Raw genomic sequence first — 22,822 nt, 5'->3', positions numbered from 1 at the left:
GGGTTTGCGATGGTGGTCCATCATAGGGTCTGTGATGGTGGTCCATCATATGGTCTGTGGTGGTGGTCCATCATGGGGTCTGTGATGGTGGTCTGCAATGGTGGTCCATCATGGGGTGTGTGATGGTGGTCTGCAATGGTGGTCCATCATTGGGTCTGTAATGGTGGTCCATCATGGGGTCTGTAATGGTGGTCCATCATAGGGGTATGTGATGGTGGTCCATCATAGGGGTCCGTGATGGTGGTCCATCATGGGGTCTGTGATGGTGGTCCATCATGGGGTCTGCGATGGTGGTCTGCAATGGTGGTCCATCATGGGGTCTGTAATGGAGGTCCATCATAGGGGTCTGTAATGGTGGTCTGCAATGGTGGTCCATCATTGGGTCTGTAATGGTGGTCCATCATGGGGTCTGTAATGGTGGTCCATCATAGGGTCTGTGATGGTGGTCCATCATGGGGTCTGTAATGGTGGTCTGCAATGGTGGTCCATCATGGGGTCTGTAATGGTGGTCCATCATAGGGTCTGTGATGGTGGTCCATCATGGGGTCTGTAATTGTGGTCTGCAATGGTGGTCCATCATTGGGTCTGTAATGGTGGTCCATCATAGGGTCTGTGATGGTGGTCCATCATGGGGTCTGTAATGGTGGTCTGTAATGGTGGTCCATCATTGGGTCTGTAATGGTGGTCCATCATGGCGTCTGTAATGGTGGTTCATCATTGGGTCTGTAATGGTGGTCCATCATGGGGTCTGTAATGGTGGTCCATCATAGGGTCTGCAATCAATCCTTTTGATTGCTGACCCCCCGTGGTCTTCAACATCTGCTGAAGTAACGTTCTGGAAGATAAGGGTCTGTAATGGTGGTCCATCATAGGGTCTGCGATGGTGGTCCATCATAGGGTCTGTGATGGTGGTCCGCAATGGCGGTCTGTGATGGCTGGGAACTGGCACAGGGAGACCCATACTCGGGGCCCTTGGTGGATACTTGCGTTCTATAGTCCTGGTTCTGCATTTGAATACACAGCCCATAATGCAGCAATAGCTGCTGTCATATGGCGTTTCAGCGTTGCCATAAGTGAAAGGGCGTAAAGACAATTGAGCGGCGTACTCAGGAACTGAGTGAGGAACCTCACAACGGCACAGGCGTAATTCTAACTGAGCAACCCCCCCATTTTACAACCTCAGGCCTGCAATCCTGACCTCTGCGGTTAGTACTACTTTGCGCGCTTGCTTGGATTTGCGCTCAGTGTTAAGGGGGCGTTTTTGTCACTTGGGGGCAGAAACCTCTCTGGTTGATCTGATTGGAAGAAATTTGCATGTCTTATCGGCGAGGCAGCGGGGCGGGACTTTCATTTTTCAGAGCAGGGGGGGCTAACAGGCGGCTCTTGAGGTGCATGTGGCTCTCTGCCTTTTATCATAGCTTCTATCTACAGTACTTTCACAACCATAAGGTGAAAGTCTTGCATTTCCTCCAAAATGTACAGAGCGGCCCTAATGTGTTGTTGCGTTACTTTGGTAATGAGGACCTAAAAGAGAACAGCATGTGGACGATACGGAGAGAGGAGAGGACGTGAAAGAACCCCCCCCCCCCCCCCCCCCCATAGTACAAAGGTACAGATATGTAGGGATGGGTATCGTTATGGTTTTAACAGTACTCTTATCAATACTTTTTGATGACCCAAAAAAAATTATTTTATTAATTAATTAAGAACATAGTGTTTTATTCCCTCATTATGGAACATTGTTTTTTTAACATAACATTTTACTTTATACAGGATAATGTTCCAGTACAGACCTGGAATGCATGTGGATGTGTCAGACCAGCGGTCAGCAACCTGAACCTCTATAGATCCATTTGGATCAGTTTCTCACTGAGATGAAAGCACAGGGAGCCGCAACACTAGCTGTGCTAGGAAAACGTTTTTTTGCTGATATGTAGTGATAGTTCATTTGATAATACTTGTATGGATTCAAAATGCTGTCAGGATATTTTTTGAATTCTTTATTTTAATTCTTTATGAGCGTTATGTTTCCTTTGATCTTTTGTCCATTTTCCACAACCCTGAATAGACTTTTCTGTCTGTCAAACACCAGAGTTCAGATGATGGAAACAGATTCACTTTGATGTAGACTCCATCTATTTATTTATTTATTTATTTAATCCAGTAAACACAATACATTATATTAATTTCTTGAATAACAACTATTTTTGTTAGGAAGCAGCTGTTAGTTTGTCTGGAATCATAAGCGGGGAGTCTAAGTCCCGCCCCCACCTCTCTACCTGTTTGTTTTTTTCCCCCGCATGGAACCCCTCCCCCCTCCAGCGTGTTCTACACAGACAGCGCAACAGAACAACTTTGGAAATGCAAAGAAACACGATTCTGAAGCACAGTTAAACTGCAGCTATCAGCTACACGGAGGAACACGGGAAGAGCAGCTGCCGTTCGGTTAAGTTAGATCTTCACAGATTCAGACTTCAGGCCTCAATAACTCTTCTGATGAACGTTCAAATGTGTCAGCAAGTATCTCAATCATTTTGTATTTGTCATGGTTTGGGTTTCTTTGTATTGATTTTTGCTTTCAGTCTTGTTTCTGTCATGTTTGAGGTTTGTTTCCTGTTTTATTCTGAAAGGTTTCCTGTTTTGTCATGCTTTTGAGTTTTGCTTTCCTGGTCCCATTCTGTTCTGATCATGTTCACCTGTGTCTTTTGTATTTGAGTCTTGTCTCTGCCTTCCTCCTGTGCTGGTCCATCAATGTATCTAGGGATGGGAATCGAAGCCCCATGAAGCTCTCATGGGGCTTCGTGTAAATGTGCCAGAAAAATGAATGAAGCATTTGGGGCTTCGAAACCACACAGAACAGCGGCATCTGGTGGCAGACAGGACATATATCATCTACTCCACTAAGTTCCTTGCCCTTGTAACACTTCAGTGTGGAAATAAAACAAAGACAATGTTTGAAGATTTGTGAGAAGTGCTTGTGTTACATTGTGAATGCCATGTATAAAGTGAGAATGAGTGATTGTGAACCAGGGTCTAACATGACTGAGTGGGATTCATGTTATAGATTTTTATTTAAAAACAGAATTTTCTCCACTGTGCTGGGCTTCAGCCTGTTTCATCTTTGGCTGACGATTTCGCCAGCCTTGGAGAAGATCCTCTCACAAGGCACAGATGAAGCTGGTGTGCATAAAAACTTCATTGCCAGCTTGTAGAGATATGGGTATAAAACCTTGTGGGTAACCCAGTATCTCAGTGGGTCCTGAGTCCTTGGGATGTGAGGTTCCTTTAAGTACCTAGAAGGACATTAATAGCCTATTGTCATGCACCAGTCTAAAATGAGCAGAAATTATGATGAGGATTCTAATCTTTACTGTACCTCTGAACCTCCACTGTTGCACTGGCAGTTGTGCTGGTCACCTGCTGTTGAACCCCCACATGCCTGTCCAGCAGGGCCCAGAGACCACCATCTTCCTGCTGACTTGAAGGACCTTCTCTAGGTGGCGACTGTGGCTGTGCCTCTGGAAGTAGCGCCTGCATTGTTGCAGCACACTCTTTAGTGAGTCGCTCTATGGCCGTGTGGGCAGAGCCTTGGCTGCAGAACCCCAGCTCTTTAAGCCTTGGGTCCATCAAGGTTGCCATTGACAGAGCAGTGACCTTCTCCAGAGCTGAAAACCTCTCATGGAGATTGTTCTTCAAGTTAGTGGCCAGTTTTTCACCAAGTGGGTGTGTGATCTGACCACACCTGCTTGAGATGTAATGTTTCAGCATTTTGACCATGGGAATGACTTTGGATGCTGACACTCGTTTTTCTGTCGAAAGCTCAACTGTGGCCTCTTGAAACGGTGAAACAACGCTCAAGCAGTGGTGTATGGCCTGGTAGTCCTCTGAGGTGATGGAGGAAGGTCCGTATGGAGGGTGCCCAGAGCTGCCCCCAGTGGCTCTCTCTCCTTAAACAACCTTTCCAACATATTAAATGTGCTGTTCCATCTTGTTTCCACCTAAGATAAGACAGCAAGCACATTTTAAAGGAGAGAAGAAAGTAACACAATAAACAACTGCAAAAACATGTAAAATCTTAGATTTAAAAAAAAGAAAATGTTTCACCTCTTGTATTAATTTGTGCTCTGGCCTGGCCAGCTGTCGCTGCATCTCTGACAGCTTCTCCTTCGCTGTGGTGCTGGATTTAAAAAGACCGACAATCTTACGCCCCTTACTTCGGATATCCTCTAGTTCAGGGGTTTGGGCAAGGGACTTTTTCACCACCAAATTAAGCATATGTGCAAAACACATTATGTGCCGAAGCAGTAATATATTAGCACATGCAACCATGTTGGGAGCACAGTCTGTAACCAGGCCTGTCACCTGGAAGAAAGATTACAACATGTTCACAAATCATGTATATTAGGTAGTGGGAGGCCATATTGATGAATGATTTTGTACTTTATTGATCTGGCTCGCACCTTCCCTTTAATTCCCCATTCTTCCATGAGAAGATTTTTGGCCTCAGCCAAGTGAGCTGCAGTGTGGGTTTGGGGAAACTTCAGAACCCCCAAGACCACAGAGGCCAGCTCCACCTAGAATGAACAAAGTCAAACTGAGATACATAAACCAAAGCATTGCACAAAGCAGGGGATACCTACCTCCTCGGTGATAAAATGGCATGTTACAGCCAAGTAAGCGTCCATGTTAATGGATGTCCACATGTCTGCTGTAAGGCTGACAGCAGAGGCCCTGCTAACCACATCTAAAGCCTTCTCCTTTTTGGCTTTGTACTTCTCCTCCACCATTGTCCTCAAGGCCTTCCTATTAGGAATTATGTAGGATGGGTCCAAAAGGTTGACAAAAGCCTAATAGTGACAAATAAAATACAGCTTATTATGTACACAAAAACATAAATAATGTAAATGCTATATAATATTAGCCACCTTACCTTGAAGCCTTTGTCTTCAACAATTGAAAATGGTTGTGCATCCATTACAATCATATCCACCAATGCAGAATCAAGTTCTTGCTTTCTTGACACTGCAAAATATACATGTGAAGAAAAAAAAAAAAATATTAATTGTAGAAGCTGAGCCTCAAACCCGGAACCTCAGCATTCACATGTCACTGCTTTTTCCACTGAGCTATCCATTTTAGTTCTTATTCAGAGTGCCATTAGTTGGATATATTCTTATTACCAATATGAGGTGGATTGAAGGCTTGATTTTCCGACTGCGGAGTTTCAATATGATGAACGGAGCGGAGATGTCGCATCATGGAGGATGTACTATCATTAAATGCAAATTCATGTTTGCAAATCAAACATTGCACCTAAAAAAGAAATGGAAAGAATAAAAATGATTCCTTTCAACTGACAGACATACCTATAAAACTGACATAATCAGCAATGGCTACTAATAAAATAACGTTAATAGTGTATTACCTTATTTGGAGAAATCAAGTTGAAATGATCCCAAGCCACAGAACGTTTTTTACCGGGTGCCATGACGTTGATTCTTACGATACACGGGAAACAACAGAACTGGTCGGGAAACGTTGTTTGGGATTCATCTGTATTTATAGACAACAGCGCGCCCTTCTGATCAAACACACCTGAGATCTGAAACCTGGTTCAGGTGAGTGATGCATTTGGCGCGTCATACGTCATCAATCACGTGATCTGCGCTGGTTGACACACGCTTTGAAACATTGTGCCGAAAAGCTCTGTTTCATGAAGGTGAACCGCGCGCCGAAGCCCCGTGTCAAACGGGCCATCCCTAAATGTATCTAACGTCTCTTGCCTGACCTGACTCCCTTCTGCCATGTTCATGTTTTGGTTTGGTTTGGTTTGGTTTGGTTATCCTGCTCTGCAGCGCTTTTTGTTAAATAAACCCCTTGCCCTGGAACCGCGTGCCTCCCACAAGGAGATAAAGGCGTAGCCTCAGAGATGGAGTCGTTCTACTTCAGGGCAGAAAAATGAGCTGAAAATAACTCACATTTCATAAAAAAATGTTCTTTAGTGTGCCATAGGTCATTCATATATATGGATATACTTTAGTCTGTAAAGAGAAGCAGGATATAGACCCTTTAAAACTGTTGTTTGGTATTTGTACGTTTTTGACATTTGAGTGTATATTTGAATACACAATTCCAATCCTGGTGGTATTTTCTCTAGTAGGAGGCTTTAAGCAGGGTTTGTCTTTATCAGTTAATGTCGGAGCTCTTGGCTTCTAGTCTGAACGTAGATTTTCCTGCAGGCGTGTAACACGCCGTCATAGTAAAACGTTAAGACGTGACTTTGTGCGTCTCCGGAAGAGCAGCAGCCGATGATGTCATTGTGGTCTCAGGGGAATCCAGGGACAGCTAGTGTGGGGGGGTGAGATACCAGCCCTCCCCACCACGCCTCTGTCTGTCTTTCTGCACGCGGCGATGCTCTTCAGCGGCCACAATCAGCACGTCTGAGCGGCTTCCAGGTCATTTTCACCACGTCTGGCATCGTTAGTCTCTTTTCCTGTTTTCCTGAAAGCTCATTAGGTGAGAGGTACGAGGTCGTTCTAATGAACCCCAGGGGGAGAGGTCCTCCAACGCTCCGTCTTCTCTCTGCTGTCCCCGCTGGCAACGCCCCACACCCTTCTTGTTGCCAGGCAATGAGGGGTGGAAAGCAGCCACTATGGTGATGGTGGTCCCCATCGTCTAACTGCTTCTAAGTGTGCGTCTGTACATTTGACACATTCCTGTCGTTATTCCTGACAGTCCACAGTAAAAACCAGATTTAAAGGGCTTGAATCGAACCCAATGAATTCTGGGAGAAATGAGTTCATGAGTGCCAATCCCCAGAAGAGATGGTCACAAACCAACACACACACACACTAAGAAGAATGCAGCGGCCTGTGTGTGACGTGGGCGTCACGCTGACGGCTTGATGATGTCTCCTGGGGCTGATCAGGCCGTCGTGAAGCTTTGATCATGATAAGAGCACCGTTTATCTGCAGGAGCCCCCCCACACACACATTAGGGCTCCATCCAGACGGCACACCCTGCCCTGCAAGACGGCATACATGACAGACCCTCCCCCTGGGCCACGGACACATGCAATATGAATACATACATGTGCACACAACCCCCCACAGCTGGGGTGAGGGTGTAACTGTACCAATGAAGAGACTGCTTCCTCTGAAGCATGTTGGAAATCTGGTTTTGATCCCTGATTCATTCATTCAATTCCATTTAAGGAAGGGTCAATGACCGACAAAGTGTGCATTATCAGTTTTTAACGCACGCCGTGGAAACCTGAACACGGAGGACGGTTGCTTCTGTGAAGTACGTTCAAAATTGATAATGCATACTTCGAAGGTCATTAACCCGCTTATACCATGGTCACTTACAAAAGAAACAAATAGTAACCAGTTTTTAGTCCTTAATTCTTGTTTTTTTTTCAATTTGGATCGCTTTTCTCACAAAAAGCCAACTATTTGTTACGTGAAACAAATAGTTCGCTTCGCGCCGCATCACCGCTGCAGTCAAGATTCGGCGATATAAAGCGATATATCTATGCTGATCGTCCCGATGGGTTGAATAAAGCATCAGTTCAGAGAGAAAGTTCTCCTCTAACCGCTTGTTTTTGTCCAGATGATGAAGATAAAAGTTGTTTTAAAGAAGCCGGCGCAGTGATACAATTTATCACTTTTTAATGCACACCCAGCAGCCAATCAGAATCGAGGAATTCCCCCGGACCATGGTATAAACAGTGGTATTTCTATAGCCCAATATTACAACAATAGTTGTCTCAACGGGCTTCACACCGGTATTTATACCAAAAGGTAAAATCGGTTGTAAACTCCAAAGCTGACTGCGACACCTAACGTGGCGTTCTGCCCCTCCTTCTTCATTAAGAATGTGCCTCTTTTTTCTGCAGAGCAGTGGCTGCCATGAAAAACTGCTTTGCTCCTGTAAAAATATTTTAATTCTTAGTTTTTTCCCAATTTAAGTTTAACTGGTTAAACTTTTGGGGAATCAGTTTCTGCTTTTTTTACTTGGAGCTGAAAACAGACTTGAAAACATGAGTAGCGACGTGTGAATGTGGGAGTTTTGAACGTGGAAGCTCACGATGCGCATATCCACGCCTTTACGTAGACTTTTTAGTGGAAGCGGGGGCTGGAACTCACATTTTGGAGCCCAGTGTGAACGTAGCATCATGTTTGTGATCCACTGATTTCATCCGTTTTGTTTGGTTAGGATCCTTTAAGGCTGTGTTCAGACGGGACACATTGGTCCATTTAAAGTGAACCAGAGTTTGTTTCCTGTGATAATCCAGAACAAATGTTCAGTCTGAACACATCCAAATGGACTCTGGTCCAGGACCAGGAACCGCTCTCTGACCCGTCTCTGGAGGTGGTCTCAGTTCGTTTCCAATCAGACTGAGCTTCAGTTTGCTCTGAGTTTCCTTAGTCTGGCTCCATGTTTGGCTATTGCCTCCATAGCCGGGCATTATGGGATGTAAACAGTCTAGCAGAGCAGCCATGAGCCACAGCTACTCACTGAAATGAATTCAGCCTCATATGTGATCCACATCTCTTCTCCCTGTTTTCCAACCATCTATACGTCATAAACATCCTTCTTAGCCGTCGTCTCCTCGGTAACCGCCCTGCAGCACGACTCCACCAAAGGAGAAAGTGTTCAACCAGACGTTGATGCAGACGTTCAGAATCAGAGAAACATAAAGTTTGAATGAATCATCAAAGAGCAGGACTTCCATTATTCCTTTGCTTGCCGTTTGGCCCCGCCCTCGTAGTTCCTGGCCACTGACAGAAGGGATCTCTAGTCACATGGTTTTGTTTACAAGCTTGGGTTTGAATCAGAAATCTCTGAATACAGACTCAGACCAACGGACATTTCCAGTCTTACTCCACCCTAAGATGTGAGGGTTGGTCACTCATCCATTCATACAAACCAATGAAGCAGCATTCTGGTCTAAAGGAAGTGCTCTCTACAGCTTTTCCCTGCAAACTGTCCTTGTCATGTGACTTCTGCAGCTCCTGCAGGGGGTGTGTGTCCCTGCCAGGGGTGGACTGAGTGATGCTCTTCAGCTCACAGCGTATCCATCCACGCCTGTGACTGAAGGGATTAGTGACCACATGCATCCCGCTCTGGTAATCCTGAACACAACAGGTTAATCCATGGATTCATCTTCTATCACGTTAAGCAGGAATGTTGCTTTCTTTACTCATATGCAGAGAGCTAAGGTCAAGCAGGGGAAAGCTCACCGTCTGTCTAAACGCCTCTCCATGCAGACCATCAGCATGTTCTGATGCAGACAAAGATCAGAAGACACAGTATTTAGATTGACCAAATAGCAGGATATATTTCATATATTCTATTCTAAATCAAATATTTGAATTCATCTTTTAGTTTTGATTGTCTCTGCTTAATGAAGAGCAGCTTTAGTCAAACAAAAACCAAACATGTCAAATCAGGATTCTAGTCAGAAGACCCTACGTTTTGGATCCGGCCACAAGGTGGCGCTACATGATAAAAAACCAAGAGGGGTGAGGCCGTGGACTAAAAACACTGCAGAGGGATCTGGATTTACTCACTAACAGAGTGGACTCATGTGGTTTCGTGTTGAACGCTCTCCGCTGGGATGGATCCATCAGGGGAATTCTGGGATGTGTCTTGAAAATGAAGCGCTGCAAATATGAGACAGGAAGGAAGAGGGGCAGCGGGGGCGGCCACACGGATGCCTTTTTCCTGATTTCATTCCTAACCTTCAGAGGAACACATAGAGCTGAGAGTGTTTCGGCCTGCGTGTGTTCGATTCCCAGACTGTACCACGAGGACGGCGTGTCACAAAGGAGGTAGAACCCCTGAGGTCCCCCTCTGATTTCAGCACAATGGTGCCTCCCTTGTTCTTTTTCTAAAGGACACACGCCGATGCTTCCGCGTCCCGCATCTCCTCCCCCATGCCATGTTTTTACCTCTGACTCCTCCCCCCGCACTCCCCCACTTCTCCGTCTGGTCCTCGATGGGTGGGGAGCTGGTGTATTTAGAGGCTTCCTGGGTTGTCATAGCATCAGCAGGCTGACTGTTAAGGGGGGGTGGAACTCTCCTCTGCCTCAATAGGCTGTCGGGTTTACCTCTTGGTGATGCGATCTGGACCTCCACTCCCCCCTTTCCATCCCCGCCTCAGAGGAAGTTGCTGCGGCTGTGCGTAGCCGCAGGGCTGCAGGACGGAGGACGCCGGCGCTCTTCTCCTCACACACTTATCCGCTTTGGACTGTTCGTCCTTGGAGGAAGGAGGCATCACCTGCTGAGCCGTTAGAGAGCAGCCATGGCTCACGCCGCGGCTCACATCAAGAAGGCCCGGTCCGAGATGGAGCAGCCTCCGGACCTGAAGGCTCTGGAGAAAGCCAGAGAGAGGAGGAGGCGTTCCCGGGAGCGAGCCGAGCGCCGGCGGAAGGTACCGCATTACCCATCAACTCCTTCCCACCCGTGTGTGAGCAGTCAGTGTGTTCCTGGTAAATCCACCCCCCACCCCCCACCTGCCATTCTCATCAGCATCATCATCTGCATGGAGCAAACAGTCCAGCACTGCAGCGGAGTTCTGACAAAGATCGGCATCAACAGCCACGTCCTCACTGTCCGTGTCGTCCTCAGGACTGAATGCGTCCTGGGACCGTTAGCCCCCACCCATCACTGTCAGTTTGGTCTCATGGTCATAGGGACTGCAGCCGTGAGCGTGCACCGGCCCCCCCTCCAGTGGTCATCTTTACAGTCCCCTCAGACAGTCACACTCCCAGCAGTGGGTGTGGATCCACAGATCTCTGGTTCTGTTTGTCTGCTTTCAACTCGATTCCTGCTGCAGGGGCTGGACGCTGCAGCACAGAGACGCTCATGGTCAGGGTTTTTCCAGAGCGTGTTGGTGCAGAGGACCCTGGGAAAAAACCCTGACTCATCTTTTTCTCTTCAGAACTTTTCAAATGAAAACATGATGAAAAATGATTGTTTGGAACATTTGTTCTTTAGCGAGGCTTTAGTTGAAGTGACCCCGACATGACCTTTCTGCTGAGGCCGATGAGCCTGTTCTGCATGTGAGAAGTGTCTGAAATGCGCTGCATCGTCTTTTCTGTGGTGAAGAGCTGAGTGACTGAAACGGAGCAGATCTGCTGGACAGAGCCCACTGTCCAGGTAGATCCAGTTCAGTAGTTCCAGTTCCTGTCAGTGTGATGTGGAGAAGAAACTCAGATGTTTATCAGGTCATTCAAAGGCCGTGTCCCACAGCCACCACGTACATCTGTGCACATTACACAGATGGAAACTGGTCAGACGTGAATCTACCTGGAAAAGGGCAGAGTTGTGGTCTTTAGGTGACATTTTCACACATGGATCCGGAATAAACACGCTAAGAACACGTGAACCAGTGCTTCAGTGAGCAGAAATGCTTCAGCACCATGGTCAGCTCCCGCCGCGGCCCTCGGGACCATTCGTCAGCTGCTAGGCGCCCCCGGGGGTTGGGGGTTCAGTGGGGTGGCGAGATCCGTGAGAAGGGCCTGGCATTCATCTAGAGTCGCATCGGCCCCCGCCGTACCTGGCCCCCTCCCGCCTTCTGCGCTGCCCCTGGCACCGCCCCCCTAGAAACCTGACCCCCCCACCACCCAGTAAAGGGAGGCAGGGGGAGCGCCAATCATGCATGAACCAAGTTCTACCTCAGTGGTTAATGCACGAAAAGTCTGTTAGACAAACGTGGAACAGTCCTGGAAAGACACACATTTGTGGATGAATCTCACAAAAATCACACACAATTGTGTAAGATTTACGCAATAATTGTGAATAAACTGCATAAAATCCACGTAATCTGGATAATGTTTAGCTGACCAAAAAGTCTGAGCAGAGGCTGAAATCCTCCACGGACATCCGCACACATCAAGGAATGATGAACTCGAGAAACACGTATGGATGCCGTAGATCCCGCATGGATCACCACACAGCAACGTTTCCTGCGTGGAAACGTGCAGATTGTAGGTAGCGGCTGTGGGACACGGCCTTCAGCTGGAGCTGGATCCATTATTCAGCTTAGTTTCACTGATTCCTGGTAAAACCAGAGGATAAACCTCCACTCAAACCTCTACACTGTCAGAAAAAAGGGTACGGTTGGGGTACGTTTGTGAACACTTAGGGTACAAATGGTGAATTTGTACCCTAAGTGAGTCATAATTACACCTTAGGGTACTCATATGTACCATTTAAGGATAAAAAAGGTACAAATATGTTTCCAACCATCAGAGGGCCCATATTTGGACCTTTTATTCCACAAACAAAGGTACAATCACTTGTGTGACAAAAGTAATAATTCAAAGTGTATGAAACGTCACCCAAAATCATTTAATACGTTGTATTATAATCATTTAAGAGACCACACATCTTTTATGACTAGTTCTGAACAGTACACAAGCAAATTATATTTTATTAATTGTGCAGAGCATCAAGATAATAACTTTTAAACATGTATTAGTGTGAGCCTGTTTTTTTTAACTTATATATAAGTAAAAATATACTTATATTTAATTTAGAGCAAAAGCACAATGTAGACAAAATTATTTGATGTTTTTTACCTTATATGGTGTACTTTAACTTGGCCTAAGTTCAATTTAAATTTCTAGTTTTTGAACTGTTAATTTAAGTTATTTTTTTTCTAATCATGCATTCTCATAAAAAAGTAAATTTCTCTGTTACTACGATACATTAAGTGTACATATTAGTACCTTTTAGCTTTTCTACCTACACAGGAAAAATGAGAGAGTACTTTTTTCGTAGTTACCATCAGTAATTTTTGTTTAAGTAGGTGTAAAAACGTAGAGGAAATATGTTGGAGTAAACCAGCGAGACCACGCCCATTCTACTTTCTTAAGTTTCGTTTCTTCCGCCATTTTGTTATCCCGCAGCGGCCGGAGGAAGATAGAGGCTGACTGAGGTAAGTCTGCTAATTGCTCAAGAATAAGTTGGAAACTTGTTTTAAGCGGGTTCGGTTATTTTATCTGTAAGGAATAACTTTTTTGTAGTGGAATGCTGCTATTCCACCGTGTATGTGCCTGTGAGGAGATTGAAAGGAGCAGGAGTTTGCTAACGGTTAGCCTCAGCCGTTTGAAGTTCAGCTAAATGCAGCCATTAAATAAATTAAGCTGTTGTTTTTATTGGTGTTGAACCGAGTTCCGTTAAATACATTGAAATATATATATTTTTTCACAGATAATTCTGTCGCCGTTTACCGATGTACGCTGGCGTTGATGCACCGGTTGTTGTTGCCTACCCCCCCCCCCCCTTTTTTTTTTCTTTCTGTCTTTCTGTCTTTCTTAGTAAAGAAGCCAGCTACTTTTGAAACGACCAGCTCCATAATTCCTACTGTTATTTATCAGGTCCGTCGAATTCAATGCGTTAATCATTTTAATCTGTAATGTGTAGGAGTCCAATAACGTTTTTTTTACACCGCAGTATGGCGGTCCTTCCCATTTATATGTCAGCCTGCCGTAGCTGCTGTGCGCGCGCAGCCACCATTTCTCGAATGCAAGACAGTGACAGACTGTTTAGGTTGTCATGATCGCTCATTGTTGGTCAAGCGAAGTTTACACTGTGTTGTTGATTTTGAACATTCTCCTGCAGAGATTTTTTTTTTTAAATGGAGGTCCGTGACTCCAGATACTCGTCACGATTTCCCATACCAAAAACTCAGGAAAATCAGGAAAACATTTTTTTAAATGAACTTCCAAGAAATAAATCTGTAGGCCCTTAAAAGCCAGTGCATTGTCGCCAGTGTTTTTTTAGCAGTTCTGCAAATTCTGCAACATTGCTGTGGCAGCTAGTGTGAACTGTATATTTGCCATTACTATTTTAAAATGTATTAATTCATTTGGAACAGGACTTAGATCTGAATAAATGCTGTGTTGGTACCTTTTGGTGTTGTAATGTTTTTTTCTTTTTTGTAATATATTGTTTTTTTTCCCACCAGGAAAGATGCAAGCTGTGCGTGAACATGTGGAATGCCAAAAGAAAAAATATTTTGAAGTTCAGCTGACCTACAAATCCTTTTGGGAATGCGGTGAGTGGAAACATCACAATTTCCAGCATTTTTCTTTACAGGAATCAGTCAAGTTTGGATAAACTGTCAGCTGTAATGCAAACAGATTTTTTTAATTGCTTTTTAATTTAAAGATAATTTCTGTGCTGTATTCTAAACATAATTTTGCGGTGTTCACAGCTGCCAAAAAGTTCAACATCCCAACCTTGGACTTGAAAGTGTTTGATGACTCAAAGACAGAAGTTGATGAGCAGGTTTTTGATCTCCTGTTGAAAAACCCAAACCTTGGTGTGTTGGAAAGTTGTCTGGCCGAAGATACAAATCCAGAAGGTGAAGTTTTTCTTTTAAATTGTAATTTATCTATTTTGTTTTGAATGGTTTTGGGTAAATTCCCCTTTGATGCCTGAATTTATTTCCAAGGGAAATAATCTGTTTTTGCTTTGAAGTACATGCTAAATTAAGAACATTTTTGAGCTGAAGAGTTTTGATTGTATATTTGCATCAATAGGAGTCTGAGGGTTAATGATTTATTTGACAGGATAGTGTGGGGAACAAAACACGGGCAAATAAGTGAGTGTTTTATCCTATTGCTGTCTTAGACAAGATAATAAATCTGCTAAACTGTTAAGTCGTCAGTATTTAAAAATCTTTGTTTTTACTTTTTTTGTTTTTGCTATCATACTAATTTAAATATTAAAGTAACTCAAAGCTTTAATACTTTGACAGATCAGCCGAGTTGTCCTGCAAAGAGCTGCAATACCAGTTCAAGTGGAGATACTGAAGTGGACTCAGATGACACCATAATATTAAAAACACAATCCTACAACAAGACGAAGACTTGAAGACACCTCTCTTTCCAAAGTAAGTAAATAATCTTTTCACAAAGTCATTTCAAGCATTCAAAGTCAGGCTGTCTTTCCAATTCAGTTTAGTTGTCAAACAGTGCAGTAAGGCAGATCATCCAAACTAGTTTAAAGTTTTCTAGGGAAACGGCAGATTGCACCGAGTAAGTCACAACACATTGAATACATTCTGGAATACTGTCCTCATCATACAAACATATAATCTGTATTTCCTTCAACAAAGATCTGCATAATTAACAAGATCTTGACTATACGGGCGACAGTGGCTCAGGTGGTTGAGCGGGTCGTCCAATGACCGAAGGGTTGGCGGTTCGATCCCCGCTCCCACCAGCCAAAAAATGTCGTTGTGTCCTTGGGCAAGACACTTCACCCTCCTTCACTTCACATTCCTTGTGTGAATGTGCATGAATGATCCCGGTGATGGTCAGAGGGGCCGTAGGCGCGAAATGGCAGCCACGCCTCTGTCAGTCTGCCCCAGGGCAGCTGTGGCTACAACCATAGCTTACCATCACCAAGTATGGATGAGGAGTGAATGAATAATGGACACACTGTAAGCGCTTTGAGTGTCTTGAAAAGCGCAGATAAATCCAATCCATTATTATTATACAAAGACAGACATTGATTATGCAGTTTTTGAGGGGGGAAAATGTTTTCTGGGACATGGTTTCTGCAGTTCAATTGGAATTCACCTTCAAGTTCTTGACAGGACTGTTTTGCAGAATTAACCGGCCTTAACTTCCCATCATGCCATTGTTTACGCTCCCGTTACCTTACAGTCCCTCACAACCCCCAAGCAACAGAATTGGCGTGCAATATTGGAGCTATCCAGCCTTATAGATGTGAGCCAGATGCCAACTCAGACGAGGAGAATGAAGACAAGCGGAGCAGGGAGCTTGTGGCCTGCCAAATGTAGCTTGTACGTAACAACTACAAGCTTTCTCAAATTACATCTTTTCATCTGTTCCTGATTCATCCCAATTTGAGAAAATAAATATTCAGAAACACAGTTTTATTCTTAAATCTTATAACAATATGTCATCATAAAAATGCTACATTTTAAAAAATAACTTTCATTGGAGTGGGTCCCCCATTTTTAACATGTCGCAGTATTTTTCTCATGATGGGCACGTTTAAAAGAACACGTTTGAAACTGCACATCTGAGTATTCACTCAAATTGGGATGAATCAGGAACAGACAAAATAAATGCAGTTTGAGGAAGCTCTCTATTGTGACGCACCACATGAAATGAGGTGGGTCCGAGTCCCTCTGCTCTGCTCTATTCTGATGCGTCCACTTGCAGACAAACAGATCCATTAACATCTTCATCATACTTGTCTGAGCTTGATCTAAACTATGGCCAGAAAGCTTCAATATTGGTCACCATTTTGCTTTCACCACTAATGTTAGTTTTAAGTTGGAAGGACTGTAAGCTAGAGCGAGAGGGCGTAAACAAAGGGATGATCGGACATCAGCAGAGGGTAACTACTGTGTCAATAGCCCCGCCTACAACTCAGAAGTTAATTTCTGATCAACTCCAAACCACTCTGCACAAACTGTCTTTAAACATTGTCTCAAAGTGCTTTAACCCCAGTAATCAGTGCTTGCAGTTGTATTTTTTATTATTAATATGGACTTTTAAATTTGATCCAATAGGTGGTTGCTGTCATTAGCCGCGGTTACATGGGCAGAATATCTTGATCGGATCAATGGTCGGGTTAAAATTCACCCGTGCACATGGGCACAGAAAACCTTTTTCCGATAGAACAAGCGTTCCCATGGCTCACACCTTTGGTCGGAATAAATCGTTTGGGCATGCGCAGCAGTGGTAAAAAAAAAAAAAAAACCCGGAAGAAGAGGTGCGCCTCGTTGTAAACAGACCGCTGCCACAGACTTTTATGCAACAGCTCCGTAACACGAGGCGATCTTCCAAACGTGCTTTTATAAATGTTATGAATAGTATGAAGCGCCTGCTCGCTCATCGTTTATTTAATCCGTGTGGTCATTGCTTTTTATGTTGAAGAACGGAGCTGGAAGAGTTAGGACAGGCTTTAAACACGCACTAACAACATTAGCCTTGCTTGTGGACACAAAATCCAGGACCGTGCGAGAGACGCAGCAATCTATCTTGGCTGCACATAAATATGTGGGAATAACATCGGCCTTTATTTTGCCGGGACAGCTTCTAAAGGTCGGAGCAACATTTATTTCTGCTCTGAAACGTTCACACACCGCCCCAAACAACACGGTTCCTCCTGAGTCCTGCAGTCCCTAACCCAGAGCGGCGGGACGGCTCGCAGTCTGAATTCTCCCACACATAACAAAACAAAAAAGCGCACATGTAACTAACTAAGCATCCCTCCCTCCCTTCACACACAAAGTTATCTGGCTCCTCTGCTCACTTGGTCCACTGGCACCGGGACTCGGGTGCCAGTGGAACAAAGCGCTGCTGCCCCGCATACCCCTCGTGAAGGAGGGAGAGGCAGACAGCCAGAGGGGCGAGAGCGGAGCGGCGCTTTTCACGGGGCGTCCGCAGAGCAGCTGGTGGTCCCGTATGCGCTTCAAAGCTTTCTCTCAGCGAAACACCGTCTATGCATGACGTAACCCAGAGCAGTAGTGACACACGATCGGAATGACCGTTTACATGCTCCATGATCGGATAAACGATCGGTATAACCCACCTATCTCGATCGGAAAGAAATTCTGATCCGAATGAGTCTGATCGGGGCAGAGTATTCTGAACGGCGCGTTTACATGATGCATTTTCTTTCCGATCAGGCGTTCTTTCCGATTACTTTTGCCCATGTAAACGCGGCTATTGGTGAGGATGCATCATCCCTTGAAGGTCATGTGAATGTCCTGCATATCCAGTACAGCAAGGTGCGAGAGGATATACTAAAGTACTCTTTCTTGAAGACAACCTCAGGGGTCAGTGACATTTTAAATCAGTTCTCAGCTTAAAATAAATTTTGAATGTCAATATAAGCTGAGACATCTGCTAAAATGATCATTAACAGCTTTAACTTAATTGTAAAAACATTGTAATTTTCTAAACCCATATATAAATTTATAGTCATTCAAGCCAAGTAATATTTATACAATGAGATCACTAAAGGGAAATGGCAACAAAAAATATTAGAATGTTTTATGTCTTTTGTTTGTTTTAGTTAAAGTGAATGATTAATTTTCTAATTTTTTTCAATTTTCAGTTGTTTGATGATGTTGACCGAATGCATCCATCACCTGTCAGTTTAAGCCAGCGCTTCAAGGACGGCGTTTACCAGTATTGTGCCAAAGGTGCTTGAGCTTGTTCAAAGAAAAGCTCCATTAGCCAAAGTCTCCAAAGAAGCAAGAGAAGAGATGCTTGCAGAGGATCTACTAGGTATTGACATAAACGTAATCCTTGGTAATCTTTAGTGTGATTTATAGTTTTTCTTTTTAGAATTCGTATCAATATTATCTTATCACATTTATGCATTTTATTATTTAAATTATGCATTTAAACTTGGTTCTGATTTTACTTTTTTATTTATTTTTAGAAAATGTAGAATGCAGTAGAAAGATGTACTTAAAATGAGGTCTAGTGCTTCTTTTGTTAATGTCACAAGTTTTATTTCATGGTTTAAAAATGGTAACTGAAGTGCTATGTGCTGTTTACAATTGATCAAATGTTAAGGTTATAGTTACAATGAATGCAATGTGAACTGAAGGAAAAATATAGATTTTTCATTATTGTAAAATTGCTAATAATTGTAAATATATGCATCCTGTTGTGACACTGTACATACTGTGAAATGTCAGAATTGTAATTGTTTTGAATGTTTAATAAATGTGATAAACAGTATACTGGTCTTTTAATGTGCTGTATCTGGTACAAATTTGCCATCAAAGGGTACAAAAGGCTTGTCACTGGGGCAGTACCCTTAAAAGAACAAATCTGTACCTTTTTTAAAGGTACATTATGGTACCATACCACTATAAGGTACAATTTAGTCCACAGAGGTACATATTTGCCTTTGAAAGGTACATACTGAAAGGGTACAGATACGCACCTATATAAAAGGGTACAACATTTGTACCCTTGAGGGTACTGCCCCAGTGACAAGCCATTGTACCTCTAAAGGTACAAATTTTGCACATTTTTTCTGACAGTGTATGTACGGAGGTTGATCCGTGCGGGGGCTTCTGGTTTCTGTCTGGGGGCCCATGGAGGGTAGTGGAGAGGAGGGGCCGCATCTTAAGAAGTCCCTTAAGGGGGGCTAACAAGCCTAGGAGACCTTTAAGATGCAGCCCCTCCTCTCTACTACCCTCCACGTGTGCAGACGAGCCAAAAACCCGAAACACGCCAAGCTCTGTACAGGTGAATGTGACCAGAGCTGTAATTGAAATGAGTGGAGCTGTTGCAGAAATTACCCATCCCCCCCCTTGGCTTTCCGGTCTCTGGCTTTTCTTTTTTTTCGTGGCTATCCTGAAGCTACAGCAGGAAGCTGCTGCTTCATCCATCTGTCATTTGGATCCTTTATGCAGTGTCAGCATAGTTCATTTAAGGCAAATATGCATTTGGATGACTTCTTTACAGAACCCCAAAGCACAGGAACCAGAAAATGACAGATTCAGCTCTATACTGAGACATCTCCGGGGTTTCCTCCCCCAAGTCCCGTAAAAACAACCAAGACGAACATCTCAGACTTTACGCCCGCAGACAACACATCTGATGGGAGAACGGCGAGCTGGAGAGCAAACGAGGCTTCATGGTGGATCCCTGGATGTTCGCCTGACCTTGAGTCCGGGTTGCTCTGTGGGGGGGGCTGCACTATATAAGGAGAACAATATTAGTGATCGATATTGTGATGAAAATATAACTTGTGGTACATGAACAAATAGAAAACTACCAAATACATCCGTTTCATTTAGAGGAGAGTCAACGTAGCTTCCATTAATGAGTCGTGAACATCTAACATCAAAGGCGTCCATCCGATTGGTCAAATGCATAAATAGATTCATTTGATTCGTTAAATAGTTCTAGCTGCCAGAAGCTGGTTTTAGCTCATTAAAGGTTACTTAAATGCGTATTGATGTCGCCATAGCGATTGTTTGTGAACATGTGATTCTCCTGAAAGCAGCTGAGCAGACAGACAATCCCACAGCTTTACCTTGCTGTCGTTTTTGAACGGTGGCATCACGCTGTCCTGGTCAGGACTGCAGTGCTGCCAGAGGGGTACACAGAACCAGGACTCCCCTCCCTCGCTCAGGCAAACGGGGTCGGAGCTTCAGTTCAGAATGTGACGACTTTTGCCTCAAACAGAGACGTTGGAGTCCCTGAGTTGACGTCTCCACGTTCTGGTTATTCTGCATTCTCAGCCCTTTTCAACAGGGGGGGTGACATATTGGTGTGGTGTCGGTATCCACCCACATCTGCATTATTGGACTTCATCGGTCAGATGTTACAGATTCTACCCGTGTTGTTTTCAGATAGACTTTAGTTTTTCTCTGACTTTCCAAAAGCAGCTGAACCTTTTTCATTGAGGCCTGAAGAACTGTGTCATGGTGTCAAATGGTTTTTGTAGACTTTCATCCGTCATGTTGATGTTTTTGTTTGCCAGGGTTTTTGGATGGCGTCCTGTCCCTCCCACCCCCCCTCCAGCATCACATGTATTCCACTGTCCCTGCGGTCTACAGCCACCTTCCTCTCTGCTTTTCCATGTAATCTGCGTCTGCAGCTGCTGCTGCTGCTCAGAGGAAGTTAATCTCTGCTCCAACATCCGCTTTTTCCCGTCGGCTGGATTATAAAGTGGATTGATGCAACGCTGTCAGTGTCTTTTCTGGCTTGGAACCATCATACGTTTGTTTCTGCCCCAAACATAAGCAAACGTCAATAATCATGTGCCCCTCACAGACACAGACAGTGGTGATGATCATTTATTAACAGAATATCTGCCAGCGGATCACGGATGCAGAACTACTTGAACTGAAACTGGGATTGGCAAAATCCTGGATTAGAGAATTCATAATCTGGTTGCTGGGGCGCCCTGCAGCTCAGCAGTGATAGCAGTCGTGTTACCACGGTAACCACGAGAAGGAGAACCCACCGTGTGTAGTAGCAACAGGCTGTGCTGAGGACACACACACAGACACACACAGACACACCGTGTTAGCGCTGGATTCTAGCGGTGCTTTCAGAACCATCCCATGTCTGCCTGTGGATCGTTCTTCATTCCTCTGGACCATAGTAAGGGATTGGATTAGGGGGCGGGGCTAAAAGCTGGAACGTCACAGCTGCACCAAACACTCCGGCTCAGATATGCCTCTAAGAAAGATTCCCCCGAGGAGTTCAGGCTCTGACACGACAGTCAGAACTTATGGTGGATGGTTCTCCATCATCACTGAATTATTCTGAGTTTGAGGCCAGAAACCACGCCTACATTTATTTCATTTGGTGTTCAGGAGCTTCCTGCTCACGGTGTCGGTTGTCACAGGTGTGAATGGTTGCTCCTCCAAACACCTGCATCCATTTACAGAGACATCCAGCCACAGCGAGGACGGCCCACTGCTCCAAACCGGACCGACGACCTGCCGGGTTTTAGTTTAGTTCTGACCTCAGGCTGTGGAACAACAAGTGTGTCTGCTGGAGGAAGCAGCAGAAACAGTTACCATGTGAACCGAAGCAGCGACGCAGCCTCTGTGGGTTCCAGGGAATCAGTCCGTCTCCCTTCAAACCGCTCTGGCGATGAAACGGGACGGAAAAATGACACTGAGGGGAGGAGGATGGCTGGCAAATCCAAATTTCCTCATAACATGTCAATAAACGTCATTGCAGATTTCTGCCTCAGTCTGTGTTTGTTCTCCTCAATCCCAGAATGGGAGCAACTTTGTGAGGTTTTGACAACCTGGACACAACAAGACATATTTTTTTGGTATTTTGTCTTTGTCTGTGCTGTTGGATGTGCACACAAACAGAGAAGCTGAAGTTGCTGAAGTTGACAACCATCAGGAGAGACTGGGACCGGGGAAGTCAAAACTGCTGCATACAGGAAACCTTCAAAATAAAACAGGAAGCAGAACCCAAACCCTGTCAAAACTCCGCCTCCATATGGTGAAGGCCCAAAGCACTCCACCGTCCCCGTCCCATTCACACCCCCAGCTGCTGGTCCACGTGGGGACGCGCGGTGGACATGCCATCAGAGGTCGACCACTGCACCACAGTCGTCCCACGGACACGTGTGCTCTGAGTGGGGAAGAGATGGAGGAATCTGAAATGAGTCCCAGATCAAAATGGTTTCTGCTCAAGTCTTTATCAAGAAGACGTCGTCTCTGGAGTCTCATTTCCAAAAGAAACTCAAGTGTTTGAACCTGAGCCTCATCTTTGAAACAAACCTGTCTTTGTTTTCATGCATCCTCTCCTCCATCCTTCTCCCTCCCCTGCCTCACAACTCTGTGGGCGTTTGCTATTTTCAGCAGTTGTCGTCCCCTGCAGACCCGTTTCTCCGTGGCGCGTTGAGATTCCATGACAGGCCGGGAGGCTTAAGGCAGGATTGTGATTGCAGCACTTCAATTAAGCGGAGCCGGGCGGGGGAGGGGCTCACTCCCATTAATTTGAGTGTCTGGATCCCGGCCGGACACGGCTGTCGATAAACGGTGGGTTTGTGTGTTCCATGACGTCCTTCAGAGGCCGGAACCAGAGGACAGCAGCAACACAACTAACCACATCAACAACACTGCATACCAATACTACAGAGGGGGATAATACACAGATGTACTATAGTACATGTTTTCCTCCCATCAGTCCAGCTGGCTGCAGCAGATGGTCTCATCCTGAGCTCTGTGTTCATTTTATCAGAGAGAAGACGTTTCCACACGTTAAAAGCATTTGGAAGCTGCTGACCCGACTCTCGGCATGGCGGGGTCGGCGGT

General features: G+C 44.8%; 2 protein-coding genes and 1 long non-coding RNA gene across 15 annotated transcripts in view; 2 read left to right on the top strand and 1 right to left on the bottom strand.

Moving 5' to 3' along the window:
- Positions 1-22,822, top strand: part of ank2b (ankyrin 2b, neuronal) — a 181,815-nt gene that overhangs the window by 61,051 nt on the left and 97,942 nt on the right. For 3 of the 12 annotated variants that reach the window (XM_078936515.1, XM_078936520.1, XM_078936513.1), the window contains exon 1: positions 7,607-10,438. The exons of the other annotated variants lie outside the window; for them this stretch is intronic. In XM_078936515.1, coding sequence (XP_078792641.1) covers positions 10,310-10,438 — 129 coding nt within the window. In that variant the 5' untranslated portion in view covers positions 7,607-10,309. Of the gene's footprint in view, positions 1-7,606; positions 10,439-22,822 lie in introns of those variants that run through there. 12 annotated transcript variants of the gene reach the window in all.
- LOC110013652 (E3 SUMO-protein ligase ZBED1-like) lies at positions 3,048-7,646 on the bottom strand. Its single transcript, XM_023949076.2, has 8 exons — positions 5,426-7,646; positions 5,181-5,313; positions 4,931-5,022; positions 4,641-4,847; positions 4,461-4,574; positions 4,105-4,362; positions 3,377-3,998; positions 3,048-3,293 (listed from the first exon to the last, which is right to left on the bottom strand). Exons 1-7 carry the CDS (start codon positions 5,486-5,488, stop codon positions 3,855-3,857), a joined length of 1,011 nt encoding a protein of 336 aa, XP_023804844.1. The 5' UTR covers positions 5,489-7,646; the 3' UTR covers positions 3,048-3,293; positions 3,377-3,854.
- LOC105353775 (uncharacterized) lies at positions 12,826-14,912 on the top strand. Of its 2 annotated transcripts, XR_013651142.1 has the most exons (4): positions 12,826-12,949; positions 13,982-14,071; positions 14,231-14,380; positions 14,777-14,912. It is a non-coding gene; the product is annotated as an uncharacterized LOC105353775 (long non-coding RNA). The 2 variants fall into 2 exon arrangements; XR_002872029.2 differs by lacking the exon at positions 12,826-12,949 and having other exon boundaries at positions 13,958-14,071.

The sequence above is a fragment of the Oryzias latipes genome, chromosome 18 (assembly GCF_053564925.1).
Source record: "Oryzias latipes strain Hd-rR chromosome 18, Olatipes_Hd-rR_3.1".
Lineage (NCBI taxonomy): Eukaryota > Metazoa > Chordata > Actinopteri > Beloniformes > Adrianichthyidae > Oryzias > Oryzias latipes.
This window is presented reverse-complemented; position numbering and strand designations above follow the sequence as displayed.

Bases quoted from the DNA above. Each gene is read 5' to 3' on its own strand.
- LOC110013652 (XM_023949076.2), bottom strand. From the start codon at position 5,488: ATGGCACCCGGTAAAAAACGTTCTGTGGCTTGGGATCATTTCAACTTG. The intron at 5,023-5,180 runs GTAATAAGAATA...TATATTTTGCAG, and splicing joins CTTCAATCCACCTCATATTG to TGTCAAGAAAGCAAGAACTT. The intron at 4,848-4,930 runs GTAAGGTGGCTA...TGTCACTATTAG, and splicing joins TTGAAGACAAAGGCTTCAAG to GCTTTTGTCAACCTTTTGGA.